General features: G+C 46.0%; 1 protein-coding gene across 1 annotated transcript; it reads right to left on the bottom strand.

Moving 5' to 3' along the window:
• Positions 1 to 1086: 1086 nt before the first annotated feature.
• On the bottom strand, positions 1087 to 21654 carry HEATR3 (HEAT repeat containing 3). The gene is made up of 15 exons (XM_040409795.1): positions 21516 to 21654; positions 19434 to 19606; positions 18808 to 18895; positions 16397 to 16509; positions 15435 to 15544; positions 15171 to 15311; positions 14008 to 14288; positions 12765 to 12855; positions 8754 to 8908; positions 6786 to 6868; positions 6249 to 6385; positions 5323 to 5411; positions 5086 to 5229; positions 3020 to 3196; positions 1087 to 1709 (listed from the first exon to the last, which is right to left on the bottom strand). Exons 1-15 carry the CDS (start codon positions 21648 to 21650, stop codon positions 1581 to 1583), a joined length of 2046 nt encoding a protein of 681 aa, XP_040265729.1. The 5' UTR covers positions 21651 to 21654; the 3' UTR covers positions 1087 to 1580.
• Between the last annotated feature and the right edge of the window lie 2704 nt (positions 21655 to 24358).

Below are 24358 nucleotides of genomic sequence, written 5' to 3'. Positions count from 1 at the left end.
GGCATCAATATGAAAATCTTGGAGAACCCCTTTAAGAGTCTTGTGTCCGTCCCTCCCGCCCAAGAAAAAAAATAAAAATTAAAAGTTTAGTTCAAATAGATTTGTTTTTTTATTGTTTCCATTGGTATCACATTCGTATATTGCATCAATCCCATGATGAAAATATATATATATACACACACATGCACATTTTGAAATAGAAAATTCCTTCACCCTGAAAGGCAAGGTTATTTCAGAGTGATCGAGTCCAGCAAGAGATGTACAGTAGCAATACTTTGCATGACATTTCAGTTTACAATTTTCAATAAGTGAACAAATGTAAAATTTCCGAGATTGTAGCTTATGGAGATTTTTGCAAAGGATTAAAAATCCGTCGCTCATTGCAACTCTTGACCTCGGACTGTAGAGGTTCAGAAAAACTTTGAAGCAAAATCAGATTTTTCCGCTGCAGATGTGTACACTCTGGGCATTTTCCAATCCGCAGTATGCGTGCGATGTCAGTCTGCACCGTGGATTTCACCCACTGCAATACACCCATGTGGATTAGTGGTGAAATCCACGGTGGAAAATGTGCTGCATCTTTAAACACTGATTCTATAGATGAAAACCAATTGATAGCAGCATACCTGAGAGTCCTTCATTCTACCTGTCATGGTCTAGGCACGTGTGCACTAAGCGAGTCCATATAACTGCTCAGTCATCAAAGCAGAACGAACCCGACGGATGCGCCAGATCTAGAACATGATGGTCGCCGACAGCGTCCGAACGACACCACTGTAAGAGGCCATCATTTTAGCACGCTGCGCTATTCCGTTTGCCTATTTTAACAAAATCTATCAGAGGTGGAATGCGACTGAACACCGCCCAAGGCCTCACGCACACAGCCGCATCCAGATTTTGGTCCACAAAATATGAATGCCTTCCGTATTTTTCTTACTCCCATCAATAGAGAGGACTGTTCTCATCTGCAATACGGACAAGAATAGGACATTTTTCATTGTTTGCGGGACGAACACACCGATCCACAAAAAATACGGATGTGTGCATGGCCCTATAGAAATGAATGGGTCAGTGATCCGAAAAAAAGATAGCACATGGATGAAAACTAGTCATGTGCTTGAGGCTCTATCGGCATCATGTAGTCAACAGGAACCAGCGGAACGTATGCTTGTACTACCGATTTCACCGACTCTCAGGTGTCTGTATGCGGGCACTGCCAGACCCGTTCAGGATGTTGGGTCAGTAAAAAATTCCTCAAAATGTTCACTGCACTGTCGCTTACGTTACTAAAAGCCCTCCATACATCAAAAGTGCACATCGACTTCGCAGTCCAGAGGTGCAAACCCTTGGCTATTCATTTTGAAATCGTGAAAAGGCAAAACCCCTGAAAACTAAACGAGAATATACAGCATCTCAGGCCCGGGGGGGTAAAGGACATTCAGCTTTTGGAATATTTAGGGGCCGATCTACAGATACTGGAGAAATAGACCTCACAGATCTGCAGTTTTATGAAACAAAACATCTGTCCGAATTGTCCTGGCCTTCTTGATGGGACGCACAGGGCGTATACGTTCTTCCTTCTACATTCGGTTCCTAAACTTTCTCTCCACCGTCTCCAGGTAAGGTATGAAGCGTCTGAGATTGCTTCTTACGTTATCCAGGACGCATAACTGGTCAGTGCTGTACTTCTCTCGGCCTTCTTTACGAAGCTGTTGGGAGACATGAATACAGACAAGAGATGAGGTCCAGGTCCGCCGCGGTTTCGCAATAGCGCTGCGAACAAGAAAACTCAGCTATATCCAGCCAAGTGCGAGCCACGTTCTCTCCACCCTTGAAACTGATCAGACATAGGAAGAAACGCACGGATTACTTTAGTTCAGTTCTTTTAAAGCGACCCTCTGGTTCAAGGAAAAAAATAAATAAATAAAGGGTTTCTGTCACCCCAATTTTCGCTATTAAACAGGCTGACGTTACGGATGGGAAAAGGTCACCTGAAATTAACTCTGCATTTCTTTTACTTAAGTATGCCCCCGTTTTCATGTAATTTTAACGTTTATTATATGCAAATGAGCCCCTAGGAGCAGGGGGGGGGGGGGGGGGGGGAGTTGCACCTGCTCCTAGAGGCTCCGTTTGCCCACATCATTTCCACGCCCTTCTATCTTGATTGACAGGGCCAGGCCAGCGTTGGTTCTCCTGCTGGCCGCGCCTGCCGTGTAAATTTCGCGCCTGCGCCGTCCCGTTCAGTATTCGGCGCAGGCGCAGTGAGAAAGCGGAACGGACAGTACATGGTGTGCTGCCCGCATTTTTTGCAACCCCATTAAAATGAAACGGTCCGCATCCGATCTACAATAAATGCAGGTCGGATGAGGACCAAAAATATGGCTGTGTGAATGGGCCGAACTAGGGAACAAACAGAACACTCACATGGAGCCTCTCTTTACAGCTAAAGATCTGATGGTTCCTGGACTCCTCTTTGGCCATTCCATGATGGCCGCAACTCTTCTCAGACTACCTGAGGCTCGCTGTACACCGGTAGCCCAGGACACTTCCCGCTTGTCCAGCCCTACTTTTGTATTGGCCGGCACTGATCACGTGAGCAGTGATGTCCAATCCAAGGCCAGCAGGAATGGTCTTGGACTACCAAATGCACAGGGTGCTTCAGGCAGTCTGAGAAGCGCTGCGGCCATCATGGAAGGCAGAAGAGGAGCCCGGGAATCAGCGAATCTGCAACTAAAGACAATGGAAAGGAGAGATCCCTGCAAGTGTTCTGTTCTTTCCCCAGCAAGGGCAAATAGTTGTTCTGGAACCGGAGGGTCGCTTTAAACTTCTGCAAAAAAGTATCCACAATACCAGCATATATTCCACAATAAAGTCACACATAAAAAAGTGCATCCAACACCATAATGGCGCTGCCACTCAATGAATTGGGCACGGAGCTTTAGGAGTCTTTAGTCACGTGCGGTCGCATAACTAACAGAACGTAATTTACTGTATAGATCCATAAATGGAAAGACTGTACCTTTGATTTAAAAGCCGGCTGTATTTTTTTAAGGGCCTGGAGCAAGTTTATCTCCACCGCAGCCTTCTCAGCTTCATCACCATCAGCAAACACATCAAAAATGGCGTCTAGCGCCCCTCCAGATACTACCAGGGAGACATCGCCTGCAGCAATTCCAAGGAGGAAGTTTCCTATGAGCTGAAAAGAAAAAAAAAGTTATAATAAACCACTAAACAAAATCTACAAGCATAAGGGCTCATGCACACAAACATGTGCCGCCAGTTCCATGAATGCACGGGCGCGGTCTGTGTGGCTGGTGCAAATGGATGCAGACCAATTCAACTTGAACGGGTCCATCCACACCGCAAAAAATTCTTTTTTTTTGGCGGTGCAGAGGCACGGACAGAAAAACAAACAAAAAAAAAACACGGAAGCGATCCGTATTGCTTCCGCGGGGTTCCGTACTGCGGACCCATTTAAGTGAATGGGTCCACATTGGCGAGGCGGTACTGTGCACAAACGGCCGGTGCCTGTATACTGCGGAGCCAACAACGGTCGTGTGCATGAACCCCAAGGGTCAGGCCAAGCAGTCCTCTGCATGCAATTCCCCTGAACGGGAGCAGCGCTGCAGTAACTACGCTGAAGACGGAGCTACGTGGTGCCACCACTGGAGCCAATGCAGGAAATCTGATGAGTGATTGGCACAAGACACCTGCCAATCTGACATTGATCACTAGCCGCATGCACTGCCTCCTCTCCATTCACTACTATGGAATTTCCAAAAATAGCCAAGTCCCATAGCAGCAAACGGAGAAGGTCATGCAAGTGCCACATCCTTTCCATTCACTGCAGGGCCCCGTTCTTGAGAAAGGGTCTCACCACTGCCATAAATGTCCAGATAGGACAACCTCTGCAATATTCCCAGTCTCAAGTGTCATAAGGTTAACGAGTGATATGCTACACATGGCTGTATTAAAGGGAAGAAGTCACCAGTTTATGCTGCCCTATCTTAAAGCAGCATAAACTGATGACAGATGCTAAACAAACTGCTGGGTCACTGCGGTGCCCACTAAAGGGATTATGCCATGAATGATGCAAAAACATCATATATAGGGATGAGCGAATCGACTTCGGTTGAAACATCCAAAGTCGATTCACATAAAACTTTGTTCTAATACTGTACGGAGCTCTGTACAGTATTAGAATGTATTGGCTCCGATGAGCTGAAGTTATTGCTTCACGAAGTTTCGTGAGACTTTGCGTAATAACGTCATAAATTAATTTGGACTGTAAAAAAAACATTTCCCAAACTCCGGTTTTAATTCCGTTTTTTTACAGTCCAAATTAATTTATGACGTTATTACGCAAAGTCTCACGAAACTTCGCGAAGCAATAACGGAGCTCCTGTTCCGTACAGTATTAGAACAAAGTTTTATGCGAATCGACTTCGGATGAAACATCCCTAATCATATAGTACATGACAATCTCTTTCTAACAAAGCTGGAACCAGCCCTGTACCTCACACCCATCCATTTCGGCAATTCCTCTGCTCGATTTATTTCAGGCTGGCAGCTCAGGGGGCGTGTCCTTTCCGCTGTAGCTCTTTCCGTGTAACTGCCACAGCTTCTAACAGACAGTGACAGTTGAACATTCAAACTGAGCATGTGTGACCACCCAAAAAATAATGAAAAGAAACCGTGGGTCGGCGCTATGCAGATACAATTTATTGAATAACCCCCAAAATGGTGCCGTTAAAGGGGTTCTCTGGGCTCCAAATATAAAGGACCTATCCTCAGTATAGGTTCTGGTACGGCAGCTGCCCAAACCTGCTAATCGGTGGGGATTCTGGCTATATCGGATATTAGTCATCAACAGCTTTTTCGCTGGGGTCTGGTTAGCGGGCGGGATAGTATTGTATGCTCTACAGCGCTAGCGAGAGATTCATCCTCACGCATGGGCTGTGGTGACGGAGCGCAGGGGCAGGCCACGAACGTGTCGTCAGTGAGGACTGACATGTGCACTGTGGGTTGTAACTGCATTAGGATCAAGTGCACAATGCATAAGAAAGGACTTTGCATATACTGTACCTTCAGCTTCTCAGCCGTGCCGTCGCCTTTCGCCAGTACGCTGCCTGTAACCCCGATGATGCTGACTGCGTTCACCCTGGTGCTGGCGTTGCTGCTCTGCACACAAGCTTCAGCAAAGCTCATCACCTGCTCTGCAGTCATACTCTGCAAGAGGAAGACCCCAAATCATCTGGAAACCTTTTTATTTAGTTCAGAGAGTCCTATTTTCTATCTAAGGAGTAAATCTCAGACAAATACCTGCGGTATTCCCTTAGACGCCATGGTCTGTAGTAATGCTCGTACAGCGCTGGACGCCGCCTCCAAAAATTCATCCTGTTTTGGCCCATCTAATGTAAGTGAACAAACATAAAAGTAGTAACCATACCTCATATTAGCAAGACGCTGGGTAGCGCTGGGTCTTCTAGTGCGGTTCAGGACTACTCACTGGAATACGGCTCCGTTGCAGTACCGGACACAACGCATGGCGCTGGACTAGTCGCAGCCTGAAGGGGTACTCCCATCTGGGACATTGACGGCATGTCGCTAGGATGTGCCATCAATGTCAGATCGGTGAGGGTCCCTCACCTTTCTCCTGTACGACCACCCTCCATTCACGCTATGGGAGTTCTGAAAATAGACGGCTATTTTCCAGCAGTCTCATAGTGCTGGAGGGTGGCCGCTCTTGCATGGCTTGTTCGCCATTCATCACGATGGGACCTCCAATAATAGCTGAGTGCGTAAATGGAGAGCAAGGTTCGTCCCAGTCATGGCCTCCTATTGGCTGACACACACCCCCTCCGCGGGTGTCGGGATAAGTACAACCTATATGAGGTGCCCGGGCATTGGGGAGGGGGATCATTGTAGGGGTTGGATAACCATATCGCTAGGATGTGTGGCGGGACCCGCACCTTTATGGAGAACAGAGCTGGGAAGGTGGTGGCTGGAGGACCCCACCAAGTGCATGTGTAACCACCCTCCGTTCATTTCTATGGGGCCGACGGAAATAGCCGTGCCAGCGCTCCGTTCTCGGCGTAGGTGCGGGTCCCGCACGTATCCGGCAAGGGGGGCATATCATTGTCCGAGATGGGAAAACCCCTTTAACGACCTGGAGCTAATGGTTCAGAATCCATCATAAGCTGCTGTTCAGCCGCTCGTCCATGGTTTGCCAAGAAACCTTATCTTACCGGTTTGCGTGAAGACCAGTTCTGAAAGATGCTGAGCGAGTTCCTGCAGCGCAGACGCTCCTCCTAAGCTCTCGATGTCCAGCATGGACAAGATGTTATGCAAGCAGGTCAGGGCTCTATGCTGGACAGTGCACATCCTGAAACACATGGAGAAGAACCTTTACCACTTGGCAAATAATCACTAGATGAAAAATGCTTGTCAAAAACTGATGCAGTTTTCACCTCCTGGTCCTGTCAAAGTGGAGAGCGGAGAGCCTGTAGGTGTAACGGTAACGCCCCCGTTGCTCCTAGAGGCTCATTTGCATATATGTTAAAACATAATTTTTTTGCAGAACTGCGGGCACATGTGAACATGGGACTAACACAGATGTCTTCAGCTGCCAAGTGCACATATAACAGGTCAGCCAGTGTCATAGGTACAGATATGCTGACAGATGCCCTTTAAGTAACAGAATACAGACTACCGCTATTGACACAACCTTTCCAGTCCCTCAACACAATCTCCCACCCAAAAAATATAAATAATATATATATTACTTTGCAATTAACGGTTTCCATGCAGAGTTGTTTCTACATATTTCTAAAGCAGCAGCATCTGGAAAATGGGTCTTTTCAAGCACCTAATGGAGTAAAAGTGAACAAAAAATTAGGCCAAACCATTAAAGGGGTTGTCTCACTTCAGCAAATGGCACTGATCATGTGGAGAAAGTTAATACAAGGCACTTACTAATGTATTGGGATTATCCATATTGCTTCCTTTGCTGTCCGGATTTATTTTTCCATCACATGACACAGGGCTCATTTCCAGGAGTTACGACCACCGCTGCAGTGCAGATATGAGGTGGTCGGGAGCTGCTGTGCATGTGTGCTTATGTGCGCTCCCACGGTCCCGGCCACCAAAGAAGCCAGCACTTTTTCCTATAGTGTGCAAGCACGACCACCGCTGCTGGATACGAGCCGTGTATAATGTGATGGAGAAATAAATCCAGCCAGCAAAGGAAGCAACATGAAGAATCACAATACATTAGGAAGTGGCTGGTATTCACTCTATCTACATGATTAATGCCATTTGCTGATGTGAGACGACCCCTTTAATTATTTCTACAAAATAACACATTTTCAGCTTATCTGCAAAAAAAAAAAAAAAAACAAGCTAAAAACCTGTAAGATGAAAACGCATATTATTACATTCATGGACCGGCTACGCTCTGTAGGGCTCGGTATTATCCGTCAGAATTAAAGGCAATAATAACTGCTGGGGAAGGAATCACCTCCAATTTTTTTCACCAGTTAAAAATCAGATGATCGTGACCCGTAACATTTTTCTAATCGGTTTATTTTTGGATTGTAGATTTTCTATTCTATTTCCTGAACAAGAAGTGGCGGCCATCTTGCCTGAGCTGTTAACAGCATTCAGAGATGTGCTTTACAGCAGCCACCCTGACCATAGACACAATGGAAAGGAGCGGACCCCATTGACATCTATGGGAGAGTCTTCTAGGCATGCTCTGTGTTATCTGTCATTGTAATCCTGCCTGTGATAATGAGATGACTGCAGTAAAGTGATCTCTACAGACCAAGGAGTGGCGCCTATTAGGCTTAGTGGCCAATGTGAAAACTTTAGGATTTTTTTTATTTTTTATAAAAGCATAAAAAAAACTTAATTTTCTGATGACACATTCCCTTTAGGCTCAGATCCCTATTAGGGAGAGCGGAGGTACGCTCCAATACAAAGCTCTCCCGAGACTTGGCTGCTAGTAGGTGATTGGGGTCTGCCCGGTGGGGGTCCAACCACCAGTGCACACGTGCGGTCTCCCTTCCTGTCCGCTGCTGCCGATTATGGCAAAGACCATAGACAGCAGCAGCGGACAGCAAGAGAAAAGGGAGACGGCACGTGAGCACTGCCCGCACCGTCTCCTCATACAGCCGGGTGTCAGACCCCCACTGATCTGATATGGATGACCTATCCTGAGGGTAGGTCATCCACAGTAAAAGCCTGGACAACCCCTTGAATCAAGCGCAAGTTTGACCACTGCCACATTCATAAAGGGGGACACAGGACCCCCATTCTCACAATCCGTGTGGGTCACAGCATTTGGCCCCCACTGAGCAAACACATCACCTTATCCTGTGGAAGTTTACATCTTGGGACCCCTTTAAATTTTATTGCAGGGCCTAGTAAGGACTTGCATACCTGGCGGTAGCTTTCCAGTGCAGGTATTAGCGGGGTCTTAAGAAATTGCCATTTATTCATCTTCTCAAAGATCTTATGCCATATTTCTTGCGCTCCACACTAAGGCTACATGCACACGACCGTGAAAAAAAGATTGGTGCTAAAAAATAGCCATGTGATGGCCGTTACTTAAACGGGCGTCACGCGGCCATTATTCACGGTCATGTGCATGAGGCCTAAAGAGCAGACCACGGAGTGATACGGCTGGCTGATCCCTATATTTCCCTTCTCTATTAGGCCAGAACTATGGAGCACACCATTCTGGACAGCACCTTCTTTGGGATGAAGTGGCTCAGGAGAGCAGAGTGGACTTCGGCAGACAGGCACAGGGGGGACATTAGCTGGCCTCCGTCAGCTGCCGATTTTTCTAGGCACAATTCGCTCTCATCACTGCTAGAAAGTTCTTCCCATTCATCCTCCGAGGGCTCTGGAAATAAAGACATGAAATAAAAAGGTGCACTTTCACTAGATGAACTCATTGGCATATCCCACTACTGCCTTCATGGTTCACCAGCAAGCTATAGCGGTATATTCACACTCAGCAAGCAGGTCTGGTTCTACAGGTGAAACTCGAAAACGTAGAATATCGTTTATTTCAGTAATGCAACTTAAAATTAGAATATTGTGAAAAGGTTCAATATTCTAGGCTCAAAGTGTCGCACTCAGTGTCAGCCAATTAGTCCATACCCCCTGAGCAAAGGGGACCCGAGATTGTGACTTTGGGGTTTCATAAACTATAAGCCATAATCATCCAAATTATAACAAAATATCTCCCTTTGCATGTAATGAGTCCATCTCATATATTAGTTTCACCTTTTAAAATGCATTACTGAAATAAATTAACTTTTGCACGATATTCTAATTTTTCGAGTTTCACCTGTAAATATGAATTTCTCTGCTTTTGTGGCAGATCGTGATAATTCACAAAAAATAGTTATTACTTTACATTTTCCACGTCTACTTTATGTTGGCATCATTTTGTAAATGTCATTTAACTTTTCTTTAGGACGTTAGAAGGTTTAGAATTTTAAAGTAATTTTTAAAATTTTTAAGAAAAATGTCCAAAACCATTTTTTTTAAGCACCAATTCAGTTATAAAGTGGCCTTACATAATAGAATCCACCCATAAATGACTCCATTTTAAAAACTAACTGATGTTCTACAAGAATTAACGGAAAATGGAAGTGAAATTTAAAAAAAAAAAAGAATTATAAAAACTTTTATAGATTTTTTATGTTAATTAAATTTTTCTTGCAACACAGCAAGGGTTAACAGCAAAATAAACCTCAATATGCATTACTCCGATTCTGCAGTTTACAGAAATTCCCCATATGTGGTGGTAAACTGCTCTATGGGCAGGTGGCAGTGGTCAGAAGGAAAAGAGCGTCATATAGATTTTGGGCACCATTTTGTATTTGATGAGACTCTGACGTACCCCTACAGTGTAAACCCTCAAAAAGTTTTCCATTTTGGAAACTACACCCCTCAAAGAATATATTAAGGGGTGTACTGAGCACTTCACCCCATAAGCGTTTTACGGAATTTGGAAACACTTGGCTGTGAAAATGAAAAAAGTTTAATTTCTTCCAATAAAAATGTTGCTTTAGCCCCAAGTTTTTTATTTTCACAAGGTGTAACAGGAGAAAAAGCACCCCCAGTTGCACTGCCATTTCCCATATATACAGTACAGGCCAAAAGTTTGGACACACCTTCTCATTCAAAGAGTTTTCTTTGTTTTCATGACTAGGGAGGCATCGAACTATGAATTAACATATGTGGAATTATATACATAACAAACAAGTGTGAAACAACTGAAAATATGTCATATTCTAGGTTCTTCAAAGTAGCCACCTTTTGCTTTGATTACTGCTTTGCACACTCTTGGCATTCTCTTGATGAGCTTCAAGAGGTAGTCCCCTGAAATGGTCTTCCAACAGTCTTGAAGGAGTTCCCAGAGATGCTTAGCACTTGTTGGCCCTTTTGCCTTCACTCTGCGGTCCAGATCACCCCAAACCATCTTGTTTGGGTTCAGGTCCGGTGACTGTGGAGGCCAGGTCATCTGGCGCAGCACCCCATCACTCTCCTTCATGGTCAAATAACCCTTACTTTCAAAGTTTTCCCAATTTTTCGGCTGACTGACCTTCATTTCTTAAAGTAATGATGGCCACTCGTTTTTCTTTACTTAGAATTTGTATTATGGCAAGAAAAAAGCAGCTAACAGTCTATTCAGTAGGACTATCAGCTGTGTATCCACCTGACTTCTCCTCAACGCCACTGATGGTCCCAACCCCATTTATAAGGCAAGAAATCCCACTTATTAAACCTGACAGGGCACACCTGTGAAGTGAAAACCATTTCAGGGGACTACCTCTTGAAGCTCATCAAGAGAATGCCAAGAGTGTGCAAAGCAGTAATCAAAGCAAAAGGTGGCTACTTTGAAGAACCTAGAATATGACATATTTTCAGTTGTTTCACACTTGTTTGTTATGTATATAATTCCACATGTGTTAATTCATAGTTTTGATGCCTTCAGTGTGAATCTATAATTTTCAGTCATGAAAATAAAGAAAACTCTTTGAATGAGAAGGTGTGTCCAAACTTTTGGTCTGTACTGTAATATATATATATATATATATATATATATATATATATATATATATATATATATATATATAATGAAAAAGCGGGCAGCACTCCAATAGATAAGGAGCCTTCCTCAAGCAGTGTGTACAGACCAAACTCTAGACATATATAGTGTTGTAGCTAACCATAACCAATTTCATGTCAAGTGAACATAATTAATAAATAATCCAAATATAAAATATATATATGTCTGTTTTTGATTTATTTTTCTGTATTAATTATATTTATTATTTTTACAGATGGTATGCTGCCGAGTCTGGGGTGAGGAGAAGCGGTATTGCATTCATGTGGGCTGTGCGAACACGATATCCGGATACCATTGTCCATACAGAATACGGCTCTTGTACTTTTGTGTTTTCTCAAAAAATTGCTTTGGTTTTTTCTTTATTGTCCGCTACATGCATGGCGGGGTGCTATGAGGAGAACCCTCAGAGTGGGGTGGTGATAGGTGGGTTTTGATCGCTGTAGCGGTGCGACCCTGCATTCACATGCAGATGTGCAGCCGCTCTTTGGTCACGGCTGGCGGTTCCACTTCCATATGTAGGTGTAACCCTCACCCGAGCCCACTTGGCCACCGGGACACTCCGGCATCTCTTTATGCTATTGTCATCCTGATCCTGCACTGTACCGGGCTTAACTGTCATTGCGAGCGTTTGCGTAATACAATGGGCTGCTCTTGCCCTTATCCAAAATGGCCGACGTAACACTGTGGCTTGAGAGCGCATGCGCCATATGATGATGTTAGTGCAAGACGGAAACACGCATTATACGTCATAGGGACATGCGCAGTGGCGATTCGGGTACGCCGGATCGCACATGTCAACATGGATGTCAGCCGTCCTCCCTCCCGCATTCTTTGTACACATCACCTGTACGAGTAAGCACTTGGCACTTTATTTAATTGTCTACAGTTGGCACTAATAATATTATTAATCATGTATCTGTATAGATAATCTACTATACCTTCTAATCACGGAAATAAATTTTATGTAATTATGTGTATCACGATTTGACAATGCTGCATGGTTGGTTTTATTGTCTTTATACTTATAATGTATTTTATATTTGGATTATTTATTAATTATGTTCACTTGACATAAAATTGGTTATGGTTAGCTACAACACTATATATGTTCAGAGCTTGGTTTGTACACACTGCTTGAGGAAGGCTCCTGTGTAAGAGCCGAAACGTCGCAACAGCCTTATGGGTAAATAAAGTAATTTTTCATTTTTATCTATTGGAGTGCTGCCCGCTTTTTCATTATTCGTATTCAACTGGATTGGCTTATATCCATATTGGGCCCTTGCACCCTTCATCCAATTTTTTTCTATATATATATATATATATATATATATATATATATATATATATATATATATATATATATATATATATATATATATATATATACACATACACACACACACACGAGTTTTGGAAATTGTAATACTATAGATTGTAGGTTAAAGCATATAATCTGAAGAACACATTTAAAGTGACATAGCCCAAGCAGTGATGACTGCACCCATCACAAGAGAATCAGATTCTAGCTGCCCGAGATGTATTTGTATTGTCTTTAGGACATTTTATTATGTAAAATGCACAGAATCAGATACTAATGGTAAAAACGGGTACATACCGTCACTGCAGCACAGGTTCACAATCATCTCAAGTGCAGATTTATGAGCCACCAATAAGAAAGAAGCTTGTCTAAGTTCTTCATTTGACACCTTAATAAAAAAAATAATACACACAACAAAAGTCATTGTATACATTAGGGGGATGTACATCTAAAAATAATCCAGGAAAGCTGGGTTGCATCAGCAACATGTGGATTGCCCAGGCACTTTTTTCTAATTGTATTACGGGCAGGATTATTATGGAATGGCAGGTAGGTGTTGGTATCGAGACCTGCCATTCCCTCCCCACTCCAGTACACCACATTGCCTTAGCCAAACCCAGACGTAGCTGCCGGCGTCATCACTAGGGGGGGGGGGGGGGGGATAAATACAAGCCTGAAAGGCTCATTAGGAGCCTGGAACCTGCATGCCATGCTTGCTGTGCAAACACCTGATCTACAATTTAGGCTGAGCGTGTAGGCGAGGCAACCACTGCTGTATAGTTAGAGCCCAGACACGCAAGCATTTCTTTGTTTTTGCGTTTTTTCTAAAGTGAAGTTTTAGTTTGGATGCCACTGTGTTTGTTTTGAACGAAATAAACTTTGATTTGGACTTTTTAAACCACTGGAGTCTGTAAAGTCAGTCTTTGCCGTCCTCCCCCACCCTTTAAAAACACAGCCAGCAAGGAATGAGGATTTGTATCTCCCATGTCTTCATGCTGCAAGTCAAGCATCTTGAAAAATCCCTGGTCAAACTCAGCGTGGAAAGAAGGAAGAACATGCACTACGGAAGAGGGTTTTAAGAGGCAGTTTTGGTCATAATAATAGTCAATGGCCAAGCTAAACGGATCTGTCTTTTTTCCCTTATGCATAATGTAAAGAAACCAGGACGGATCAGTTACGCTGCCCATAGACATCTATTATGAAGAAACGCCTCTTAAAGGCTTCCGTTTTGCATTAAGTCTCCGAATCCATAACGGAACTCCTTCACAGCCCAACCTGTGAAGTTGGGGTTCGCTCATCCCTACACAGGATGGATTAGCGCCGCCTGCTGTGCTATTCCATACTGGTTTTTGCGGTATACCAATGTAAACCGGTCAGACAGAGGCAAAGAGGTTACTCCTCTGTCCTCCATCTGACTAATAGAGCCCTATGGACAAGTTTATCGTGTATGTCAGGAGGTTTCCGGATGTACATGCTAAGCGAAGGGCAAAAATGGGACATGAACAGAACCTAAAGCAGATGAACATTTAAATTAACTTACTGGGATTAAATCTGAGAAATTATCTCGGATCTGCTTCTTGACAGCCCGGTCTACCATCCCATCCTCTTCATTCACAGAGGCGTCCTCCAGACTTGTTGTTGCCTCTTCTGCTTCAGATTCAGAGGCGGCATTTCTCAATCGAACAGATTCAGTTTCTTTCATCTGTATAATAAACTGCCCTGCGTCCTGAGATAGGACTTCTGCTAATATCCTTAAGATGGCGTTAATGGAGTCGGCCTGGCTGAAAGCGGGTATCCTGTCTTTTATATTCCACACTGTACCTGCAGTATACAACGCATAAAGTCACCGACAAGTAGGAAACATACATAAGCAAAATATACTGGGCTAAAATGTGCCTATGAGGGGTTTTCCATGGGTTAAAAAGAGAACTAAAGCCAGAATCCAAAGACAAAAAAAATTACAAAAATGTATCTCCTTATGTGTCTCTGTTATTTATTCTAGTTTCATCAGATATCACAATTGAAAGCCATGAAAGATACAATAGAAAATCAGTGCATTGTTCTCTCAGGCTGCAGCCATGTCTAATACCCCTCCTTCTCCCCCCTAATGCTACTGCACGTGAGGAGGAAGTTTTAGAGAAGGGGGCTAGGTTTAGTGTGGATAACTTTTGCCTACACAGCCAGGGAATTAATATTTTACTCCTAGAAACCAAACAGATGTCTCACAACACCCCCTGTCCATATCCCTTATAAGGGTCCAACTCCATTCATACGTCCGCATCCGTTCCGCAATTATGCGGAACAGGTGCGGACCCGTTCATTTGCAATGGGGCCGGAATGTTCTACAAGCAAAAAAATAGAACATGTCCTATTTTTGTCCGCAATTGCGGACAAGAAAAGGCATTTTCTATGAGAGTGCCGGCGATGTGCGGTCCACAAAATGCGAACGCCACACGTCACAACTGATGGGGCTTGTGTAGTTCCAGCAACGGAGCTACTCTGAAACAGCTGATTGGTGGAGGTGCTCCTCGGACTCCTGCTGATCAAACATTGATGACCTATCCTGAGGATAGCCCACCACCTCTAAAATCCTGCACAACCCCTTTATCGGTAGAAGCAGATTGCAAACATCTTCAACAAGAAACCATGGAGAGAAAAAAAATAAGGTTAAATACACCCCCTTTTTCCTCCCAATTTTTTTACCTGCAACTAATGTCTGCAGAAGTCTCATCTCCATGGTCGTAGCAGTGGTCATCAGCACATTCTCCAACGTTTTCAAAGCAGAGGCATCAAAAGAGGCCAGAAGTTCTGGATTATCTTCTGTGACCGTCTGCAGGCAGTAAGCTGCAGAGAAAAGTTTTTCAGTAAGACGAAGATCACCGGAATAGAAAAATCATATAGAAAGATCTACAGTCTGGAGAATCGGGGGCTCCGTCAAGGACGCTGGAGGAAGCGGGAGAAACCTACCTGCTGACACGGCCAATTCCAAGTTGAATGGGAACTTGCTTAAGCACTGGATAACAATCTGTACACAGCTTTCTTTGTTGAAGATACTCAATGCCTTACTGTTGCTTTCACTGAGAAGAGAAGGCAGCGGAGCGTAAAACGATCACACAGTTATTGCCGGCAAAGCAAGTAGTCATGCAGTGTATTTAAAGGGGATTTCTCAAAAACAAGACGTCTCAGAAGGAAGTGTCCGATCTGTAGAGGTCAGACTGCCAAGATGCAAAAATGGAGATAACGGAGGTCCTGGAGATGCCTAGGAGGATGCACACATGACCACTATTCCAGTGATGGGACTGCACTTGGAAGTCCCATAGAAGTGAAAGGAGCAGCGGTCACAGGGGGATAACTGCTCAGTTATCATGCGAGGTAGGACCTCAGTTTTCATGATTGCTGCAGGGACCTGTGTATGGGGGATAACTGTTGATAGTATCACTGGGGTTTCATCATTTGTGGTGGTGCAAAATGGGATGTCGGCAGACTTTCGGAGCAGAGCAAAGTTGCACATATTTGGTACCAGCATAGGGGAATATAGAAACATATACTGCAGCGTTGCGTGCCTCTGGGTACCCGTATATTGCAGGGAGAGACAGCTGTCAGATCTCAGGTGTAGGGGGGGTTAAACAGGGAGACACAGCGGTCAGATCTCGGGGGGGGGGGGGGGGACAGGGGACAGGGAGAGACTCAGATCTCAGGTGTAGGGGGGCAGGGGCAGCTGTTATATCTTATGTGTATGGCCAGCTTTAAACTAGCTATACATTTTACATTGCAGCCGGCCATCGCACTAGTTTTTCAAACAGTCGGCCAAAATGGCTGAAATCGGCCATCCCGGCAATATTATCTTCTGTGCATGGCCACCTTTACTCCTACCGATGGTGTGCTCCTCATCTCCACGTTATCAGCACTGAAGAGGCAGATCCACTTACCAGACATTCCACAGAATATTAACGGTTTGGTTTGCAATTTCTTCTACTTGTGTTTTGGTCAAGTCTTTACTGTTTGCTGCTGGCTCGGAGGTTGCATCTAAAAGGGTGGAGCACTGCGCCAGAACACGGCCAGAAGACATAAAAAAGGTCATTCGTTTTCCAGAATCTATAAATTACTGCATTTCAGTGGAAATTGGGGGATGGACTCTTCAACATGGTTAGTGCTTGTCTGCAGCCTAGTATCAGAGAACATGGCGCACGCTGCTCTCAGCGCGCGCCATGTTCTCCTCAGCAGCAGAGTCTCTCCCTCCCCCCTGTGCCGCCGCTGCCAATAAGACGAGAGGGGGGCGGAGGAGGGGAGGGGCTGTGGCCACTGTGCCACCAATGATGATAACTCACCCATTAATACAGATACAGGAGGCGGGTGCTGGCGGCAGAAATCACATAGCCAGCACCCGACCTCTATGACAGGGTGCTGCGATCCACGGCACCTGAGGGGTTAACTACCACGGATGGTAGCGCCCTGTCATAGAGATTGGGTGCCGGCTATGCGATTCTGCCGCCAGCACCCGCCTCCTGTATTTGCATTAAAAGGTTACTTATCTTCATTGGTGGCACAGTGCGCGCCCCTTCCCCCAGTACTAAAAACATTGGTGGAGCAGTGAGCCCCCCTCCCCCCAGTATTATAATCATTGGTGGCAGTGGCCACAGGGTCCCCTCCCCTCCTCCTCATTGGTGGCAGCTTCTGATCGGAGCCCCAGCAGTGTAATTCTGGGGCTCCGATGCACAGGGCAGCATGGAGAGTGTAAAGTCCTACTCACCCTATTAGAGCTCTATTAGGGTGAATAGGACAAGGGATGAAAAGATCCCAGGTTCTAGCCCCTAAGGTAAGGGGGTTATTAACTAAAAAAAATAATATATATAACAAAAAAAAACTAACACCAAAATATTAAGTTTAAATCACCCCCTTTCCCAATGTTACATATAAAATATATAAAACATATTAAACAATCGCCATGCCCAAAAAAGTGTGAAATTTTAAAATATAAAAGAATATCTCCTATGCGGTGAACACCGTAACAGAAAAAAAATAAAAATGTGCGATTCGCCATACCTTTTCATGGTATCAAAATCTAATCAAAATTTTGGTATCGAAACAACCCTAGTCCCAAGTAACTTGAACTTGTGCCCGATCTCTCTCCTCCATCATGTTTTTAAAGGCTTTTACATTTTGGATAGAAGAGTTTACTTTAAAGGGGTTATCGAACCCTTATTATGCACCCCAAAATGCCCGGGCACCTCATACGGGTTATACTTACACCACTGCCCGGCACCGGCGTCGCTTCCGATCCCCCGCATGGGCGGCGCTGCATCTCCCCGTCGTGCGAATCAAAACATCCAGTAGCAGGGTGGGGCAGCCAATAGCGGGACACAACGGGGGACGGGCCTTCCTAGCGTCACCCGTGAGGCAAGGGAAGCTCGTTCCCGTCGCAGCCTGCTATTGGCTGCCCCCTCCCCATCCTGTCCCCGGATGTTCTGATCCGTGGGACTGAGGGATACAGAGGCGGATGCGACGCAGGTGCCAAAGAGCCAGGTAAGTATAACTTGTGTGAGGGGCATTATAGGGGTTGGATAACCCCTTTAATAAAGTCTGTACTACCACTGCAACTTTGCCTACATGTTAAAGGGATAGGTCATCAATATCTGATTGGCGAGAGACCACCTCCTGGCACCTGCACAATCATCTGTTTAATGGGGCCGCAGCGCAGACCAAGCACAGCGCCGTACATTGTATAGTGACTGTGCTTGGTATTGCAGCTCAATCTCAACGTGGCATCACCGTGCCACAGACTGAGGCGCTCGACCAAGCACCGCAGCGGATCAGCGATGGCGCAGGAGTCTGACCCCCACCAATCAGCATGAGGTTCAAGTTATAACACTAAATAAAGCAGAAATTTGAAAAATGAACCCACAACATTAAAGAGGTTGATCAGCTTTCAAATGCTTTTGGGCAGCCCCTGCTCCCTGCAGAGCCTATCGGGGAAGGATATTTACCCGTTTCCCACCGCTCGGTTCTAGCTCCTTCACCCTGCTCCAGTCCCGGCATGTAAATGTTTGGAACAGACAGGGGTCACATGTGCTGCTGCTGCTGCCAATGACTGGCCGCAGTGGTGATGTGTCCCCAAAAGCGGAACATCACTGCTGCAACCAGTCATTGGCTGCAGTGGCACAAGCGATCCTCATCCGTTCCCGAAGTTTACAAGCCGGGAAGTAAAGGGGAGCAGGCAAGTATGCTTCCCTCAATAGATCCAGCGGGGAGCGGGGCTGCCCAAAAGTGTTGGAAAGCTAGACAACCCCTTTGAAGGCCACAGGTAAATTCACACAACAAACTGCGCCAATGAAAGACATACCTCCCTCAAAAGAGCCACTAAGGGGGTCATGATGTCTCTGGTCACCATGTCATCACATACTTCGAAGCCTCCACAAGTGCTCAGGTTCCTGAAAATGTATTAAGAAGGACATATTTTACAATCGGGTCCCTGAGCTTTGGTCATGGGGAACACTGTGGACAGGGTGGGCCTCTCCCTAGAAATTCCCAAAGTTCACGGGCGTACAGAGAAAACATGTATGACCAAAGAGGAATGGACAAAAACCAGATCCAGACAAGCATGGGGGCACCATCTTCTTGCTGATCATTGATGGTGCCCTATCTTTAAGGGGTTGTCTCCCCATACCATCTGGGCACCTATACATGCTGGGACCCACACCCATCACGAGAACAGGGGTCTCTGAGTGCCTGGAGTGACAGTCACATACCTCTCTGATTGATTGCTGAGGGTTGCGCTCTGCTGTCTCCAGCAGTCCCACAGAAGATAAGCGGCTACGTGACTGTCTCTCCATTGATTTGGGGTCTCAGAGACCCTTAGGGATCAGGCACTTATCTATTCTGTATTATGGCAGCACAAACCCTATAGCAAATTCTGCAAACTTGCTTTTTTGGTAAAAGACAGAAAGCTACACACATAGCATCCCTTACCGTAAAGCGCCGGCAGCGGTCTCGCGCACGGACATGCACTTATCGAGCAAAAGCGGCCCCAAGCATCGAACGGCATCTCTTTGGAGGAAGGCTGGGATGACTTGCTTCTGCTGGACAAGCTTCGAGATGCTGGCGCAAGCAAATTCTCGGACTTCAGGACTAGGGCTCTGCAACTGGAAAAGCCAGAAGATTCAGTACTCAGGTCATCGAGCGCACTGCCGAGAGCAGGAGGCGACGAGGCTTAGGAACTAGCGACGTCCTCAGCAATACATCTGGGAGATACGGGGAAGATTTAAAGGGCTTGTCCACTGCTTGTCACTAATCTGACACCTGACAACCCCCGCTGACCAGCTGTTGTGGGGATCAACCCCATTAAACCAGACACTTCCTGGAAGGGATGATCCTGCTGAAAATCAGCTGTGGCATTCAGGGAGAAAAAAAGACCAATTTCTTATTCTAAATGCTCACGAATGTTGTCAGTTTCTGTGTCCGTTCCGTTTTTGTCCATTAATTTCAATGGGTCCGCAAAAAATGCAGACAGCACACCGTGTGCTGTCCGCATCAGCATGTCTGTTCCGTAGCCCCGCAAAAAAAAAAAAAAAAAATAGAACATGTCCTATTCTTGTCTGTTTTAGGCATTGTTGCAATGGATTCGCAAAAAAAAATAATAAATAGCATACGGATGTCATCCGGGGTTTTTTTGCGCACCGCAAAACACACATGGTCGTGCGCATGTAGCCTTATGCAAATGAGAGCTTCAGCGCACCTTGGCTTTCCGCGGCTGGCTGAGCCCCCCGATGCACTGAAGTTCTCTTCTGCACAATGAATAAAAGTGCTTTTTCCTAGAGAATGCCGCAACTAATTTTCACAAGACATTGTCATCAGCAGTATCAACCCTACCAGGAAGTGTGCCTGGTTTAACAGGGCTGACTCTGCTGACAAGGGCTCTTTAAAGGGGATGTCCCAGGGGGTTCTCTGGGATTTTGATGGCCTATCCTCAGGATAGATCATCGTTATCGGATTGGCGGAGGTCCGACTCCCTGCACCCCCGTTGTTTGAAGAGACCATGACACTTGGAGCCACAGCCTCCACCTAGAGCAGTGATATGGCACTCATCGGTCACGTGGCCGAGGCGCAGGGCAGTCCCAATCAAGAACAGCGGTCTACTTGGTAAGTTGTGAGGGGGTCGCGCCGCGGCTTCCACAAACAGCTGAGCGGCGGGGTCCTAGGAGTCGGACCCCCACCATCTCATACTGATGCCCTATTGAAAGTCCCAGAGCACGCCTTTAAGACAACTTATCCACAGGATAGGGGATGTGTCTGATCGGTGGGGGTCCATCCGCCGGGGCCCCTGCTCCCCCGTTTGAATGGAGCAGCGGACAGTCTAGTATGTTGCCCCCCACTCAGCGCTGTGGGGCTCCAGAGACAACAGCCTGTACTCCGCCATCTCCTGCAGACCCACAGAGCTGAGTGCAGTGTGTCTGCCACAGCATTTAAAAGGGGACCCCCGCCCATCGGCCCCCGTGAAAGGGATCAGCAACCTCCGGCACTCCAGCTGTTGTGAAACTACAACTCCCATCACGCACACTTACTCTCCTAGAAGTCAAAGGAAGATTCTGGGAGTTGTAGTTTCAGAACAGCTGGCGTGCCGGAGGTTGCTGATCCCTGGGATAGGGGGATAAGGGACAACCCCTTTAAGATTGGCCCCATCCACATGAGGACACCTGCCTTTCTTGACCTGGAAGCCCCCAGTGCAGAAATCCCTACACACTGAGCCAGTCCTAACCAGCTGGACAATAGCCATTGCTGGAAAGGGTGAGGACCCTCTAAGATGCAAAGACTAACATTTAAAGGGACAGGGTCCAGGAATTCTCCGGTATCACATGCTCCTATACTCTGACAGCTCCACCCACTTTTTTTTCTGTTAAAACTTTATAGGCAGCTTTAAGAAGACAAGCACACGTGCACTGTCAGCGGGTGACACAGGTGCACAGGGCATACATGTGAAGTCCTATGTCCCCGGGACACGTGACTACACTCCCGCCCCCGGTCAGCCGTTCTCCCGCACGTGGAGCCGCTCACTTTATGAAGAAGGTCCTCGGCGTGTGACGAGTCCGCGCTCTCCGGGTCTCCGGGCCCCTCCGCGGGTTTGACGGCTGCAGTAGGAGTGAACCCCACCGGCTTGAATCTGCGAGCCCGGCTCTTCCCCATGATCATTCAACAGGGGGGGGAAATTCAATAAACTTTATTGACAACGCGGCGCATGTACAGACATCTAGAACTTTTTTTTTCCTTCAACAAACTTTATTGTTATTGTCTTTTAAGGGTGGGTTCACACTAGCGTTTTAGGGGTTACGTTAAAAAACAAATAGTTATAACGGAATGCCCAGACAGAATGCAAAACGGAAGCCTTTAAAAGGCATTCAGTTGGCTTTCTGTCCTAATAGAAGTCTTTGGGAACTGGCACAATAGAAAACGGATCCGTCCTCCATTGACTTTCAATGGTGTTCAAGACGGATCCATCCTGGCTATAATACAAACGGATCCGTTCTGAATGGATGCAGGCGTTTGTACGAACGGATCCGTCTGTGCAGATCCATGACGGATCCGCACCAAACGCGAGTGTGAAAGTAACGCGAGTGTTGACAGAACTTTGTTTTCCGTCTTGCATACTGGGACCCAGACGGATCCGTTTTGATTTCCATAGACTTCTATTAGGATGGAAAGCAAACGGCATGCCTTACTCTTTCACACTTGCGTTCTTTTCCGGCATAGAGTTCCGTCGTCGGGGCTCTATGCCGGAAGAATCCTGATCAGGATTATCCTAATGCATTCTGAATGGAGTGAAATCCATTCAGTATGCATCAGGATGTCTTCAGTTCCGGAACGGAACGTTTTTTGGCCGGAGAAAATACCGCAGCATGCTGCGCTTTTTGCTCCGGCCAAAAATCCTGAACACTTGCCGCAAGGCCGGATCCGGAATTAATGCCCATTGAAAGGCATTAATCCGGATACGGCCTTAAGGTCTCATTCAGACGGCCGTATGCTGTCCGCAAAAATACTGAATGCTATCCGTTTTTTTGCGGATCCGGAAAAAAAACGGATCTGCAAAAAAACGGATAGCATTCAGTATTTTTGCGGACCCATAGACTTCAATGGGGCCATGTCCTGATTTTCACGGACAAGTATAGGACATGTTTCATTTTTTTTGCGGATCCGCAAAAAAACGGATAGCATTCAGTATTTTTGCGGACAGCATACGGCCGTCTGAATGAGCCCTAAGCTAAACGTCATTTTGGCGCATTGCCGGATCCAACGTTTAGGTTTTTCAGAGTGGTTACCATGGCTGCCGGGACGCTAAAGTCCTGGCAGCCATGGTAAAGTGTAGCAGGGAGCGGGGGAGCAGCATACTTACCGTCCGTGCGGCTCCCCGGGCGCTCCAGAGTGACGTCAGGGCGCCCCACGCGCATGGATGACGTGATCACATGGACACGTCATCCATGCGCATGGGGCGCTCTGACGTCATTCTGGAGCGCCCCGGGAGCCGCACAGACTGTAAGTATACCGCTCCCCCGCTCCTACTATGGCAACCAGGACTTTAATAGCGTCCTGGCTGCCATAGTAACACTGAACGCATTTTGAAGACGGATCCGTCTTCAAATGCTTTCAGTTCACTTGCGTTTTTCCGGATCCGGCGTGTAATTCCGGCAAATGGAGTGCACGACGGATCCGGACAACGCAAGTGTGAAAGAGCCCTTATACAGGCTTCCGTTTTGCATTCCGTCATAATACAAGTCTATGGGCAGAAGAACGGATCCGTCTTATGGATTCCATTATTTTCCGTTATAACCATGTTATAATGGAATCCCTAAGGGTACTTTCACACTTGCGTCAGAGGATTTCCGTCGCCGGAACTGCCTGCTGGATCAGACAATCCGGAAGCAAACTGATGGCATTTGTCAGACAGATTTTGGATGCGGATCCGTCTGAAAAATGCATTGAAATACCCGATCGTCCGGAAAAACGGATCCGGTATTATTATTTTTTGCATGTTTAAAGGTCTGTGCATGCGCAGACCGGAAAGCTGGATCAGTTTTGCCGGAACACTTAATGCCGGATCCGGCACTAATACACTTCAATGTAAATTAATGCCGATTCCGGCTAGTGTTCAGTATTTTTGGCCGGAGATAAAACCGTAGCACGCTGCAGTATTTTCTCCGGCCAAAAAACGTAAGAGGGACTGAACTGATGCATACTGAAGGGATTGCTCTCCATTCAGAATGCATTAGGATAAAACCGATCAGTTCTTTTCCGGTATTGAGCCCCTAGGACGGAACTCAGTGCCGGAAAAGAAAAATGCTAGTGTGAACCCACCCTAACATAGCTAATAGGGGTAGATGGGGTTCTAAGGGTTCATACACACAAGCATATTTTCTTTCAGTGTCTGTTTCGGGTATTTTTTTGCAGACCGTATGCGGAACCATTCATTGAGGGTTCGCAAAAAAAAAAAAAAAAACGTCACTCCATGTGCATTTCGTTTCCATATGTCCGCATGTCTGTTCCCCAAAAAATAGAACATGTCCTATTATTGTCCGCATTACAAACAAGGATAGGACTGTTCTATTAGGGGCCAGCTGTTCCGTTCCGCAAAATACCAAATACACACGAACGTCATCCGTATTTTTGGCAGACCGCAAAATACATACGGTCGTGTGCATGAGCCCTTATAGACGGAAAAAATTGTCAGTAAACGGTGACTGGTCTAGTATTTCAGGAGCGTTTTTTAATCACGATCGTCTTTAAAAGTCTGAGGCCTGGCTCACATTTCCGTTTTTCAAGGACCTGTGCTATGCGCATTTTGCACGGACAGCACACGTATAATGTGCTCGTCCAGGGGTTAGTGGAAAAATCATAGAGAGAGGCCC

This window comes from Bufo bufo, chromosome 10 (assembly GCF_905171765.1).
Source record: "Bufo bufo chromosome 10, aBufBuf1.1, whole genome shotgun sequence".
NCBI classification, from domain to species: Eukaryota; Metazoa; Chordata; class Amphibia; order Anura; family Bufonidae; genus Bufo; species Bufo bufo.
This window is presented reverse-complemented; position numbering and strand designations above follow the sequence as displayed.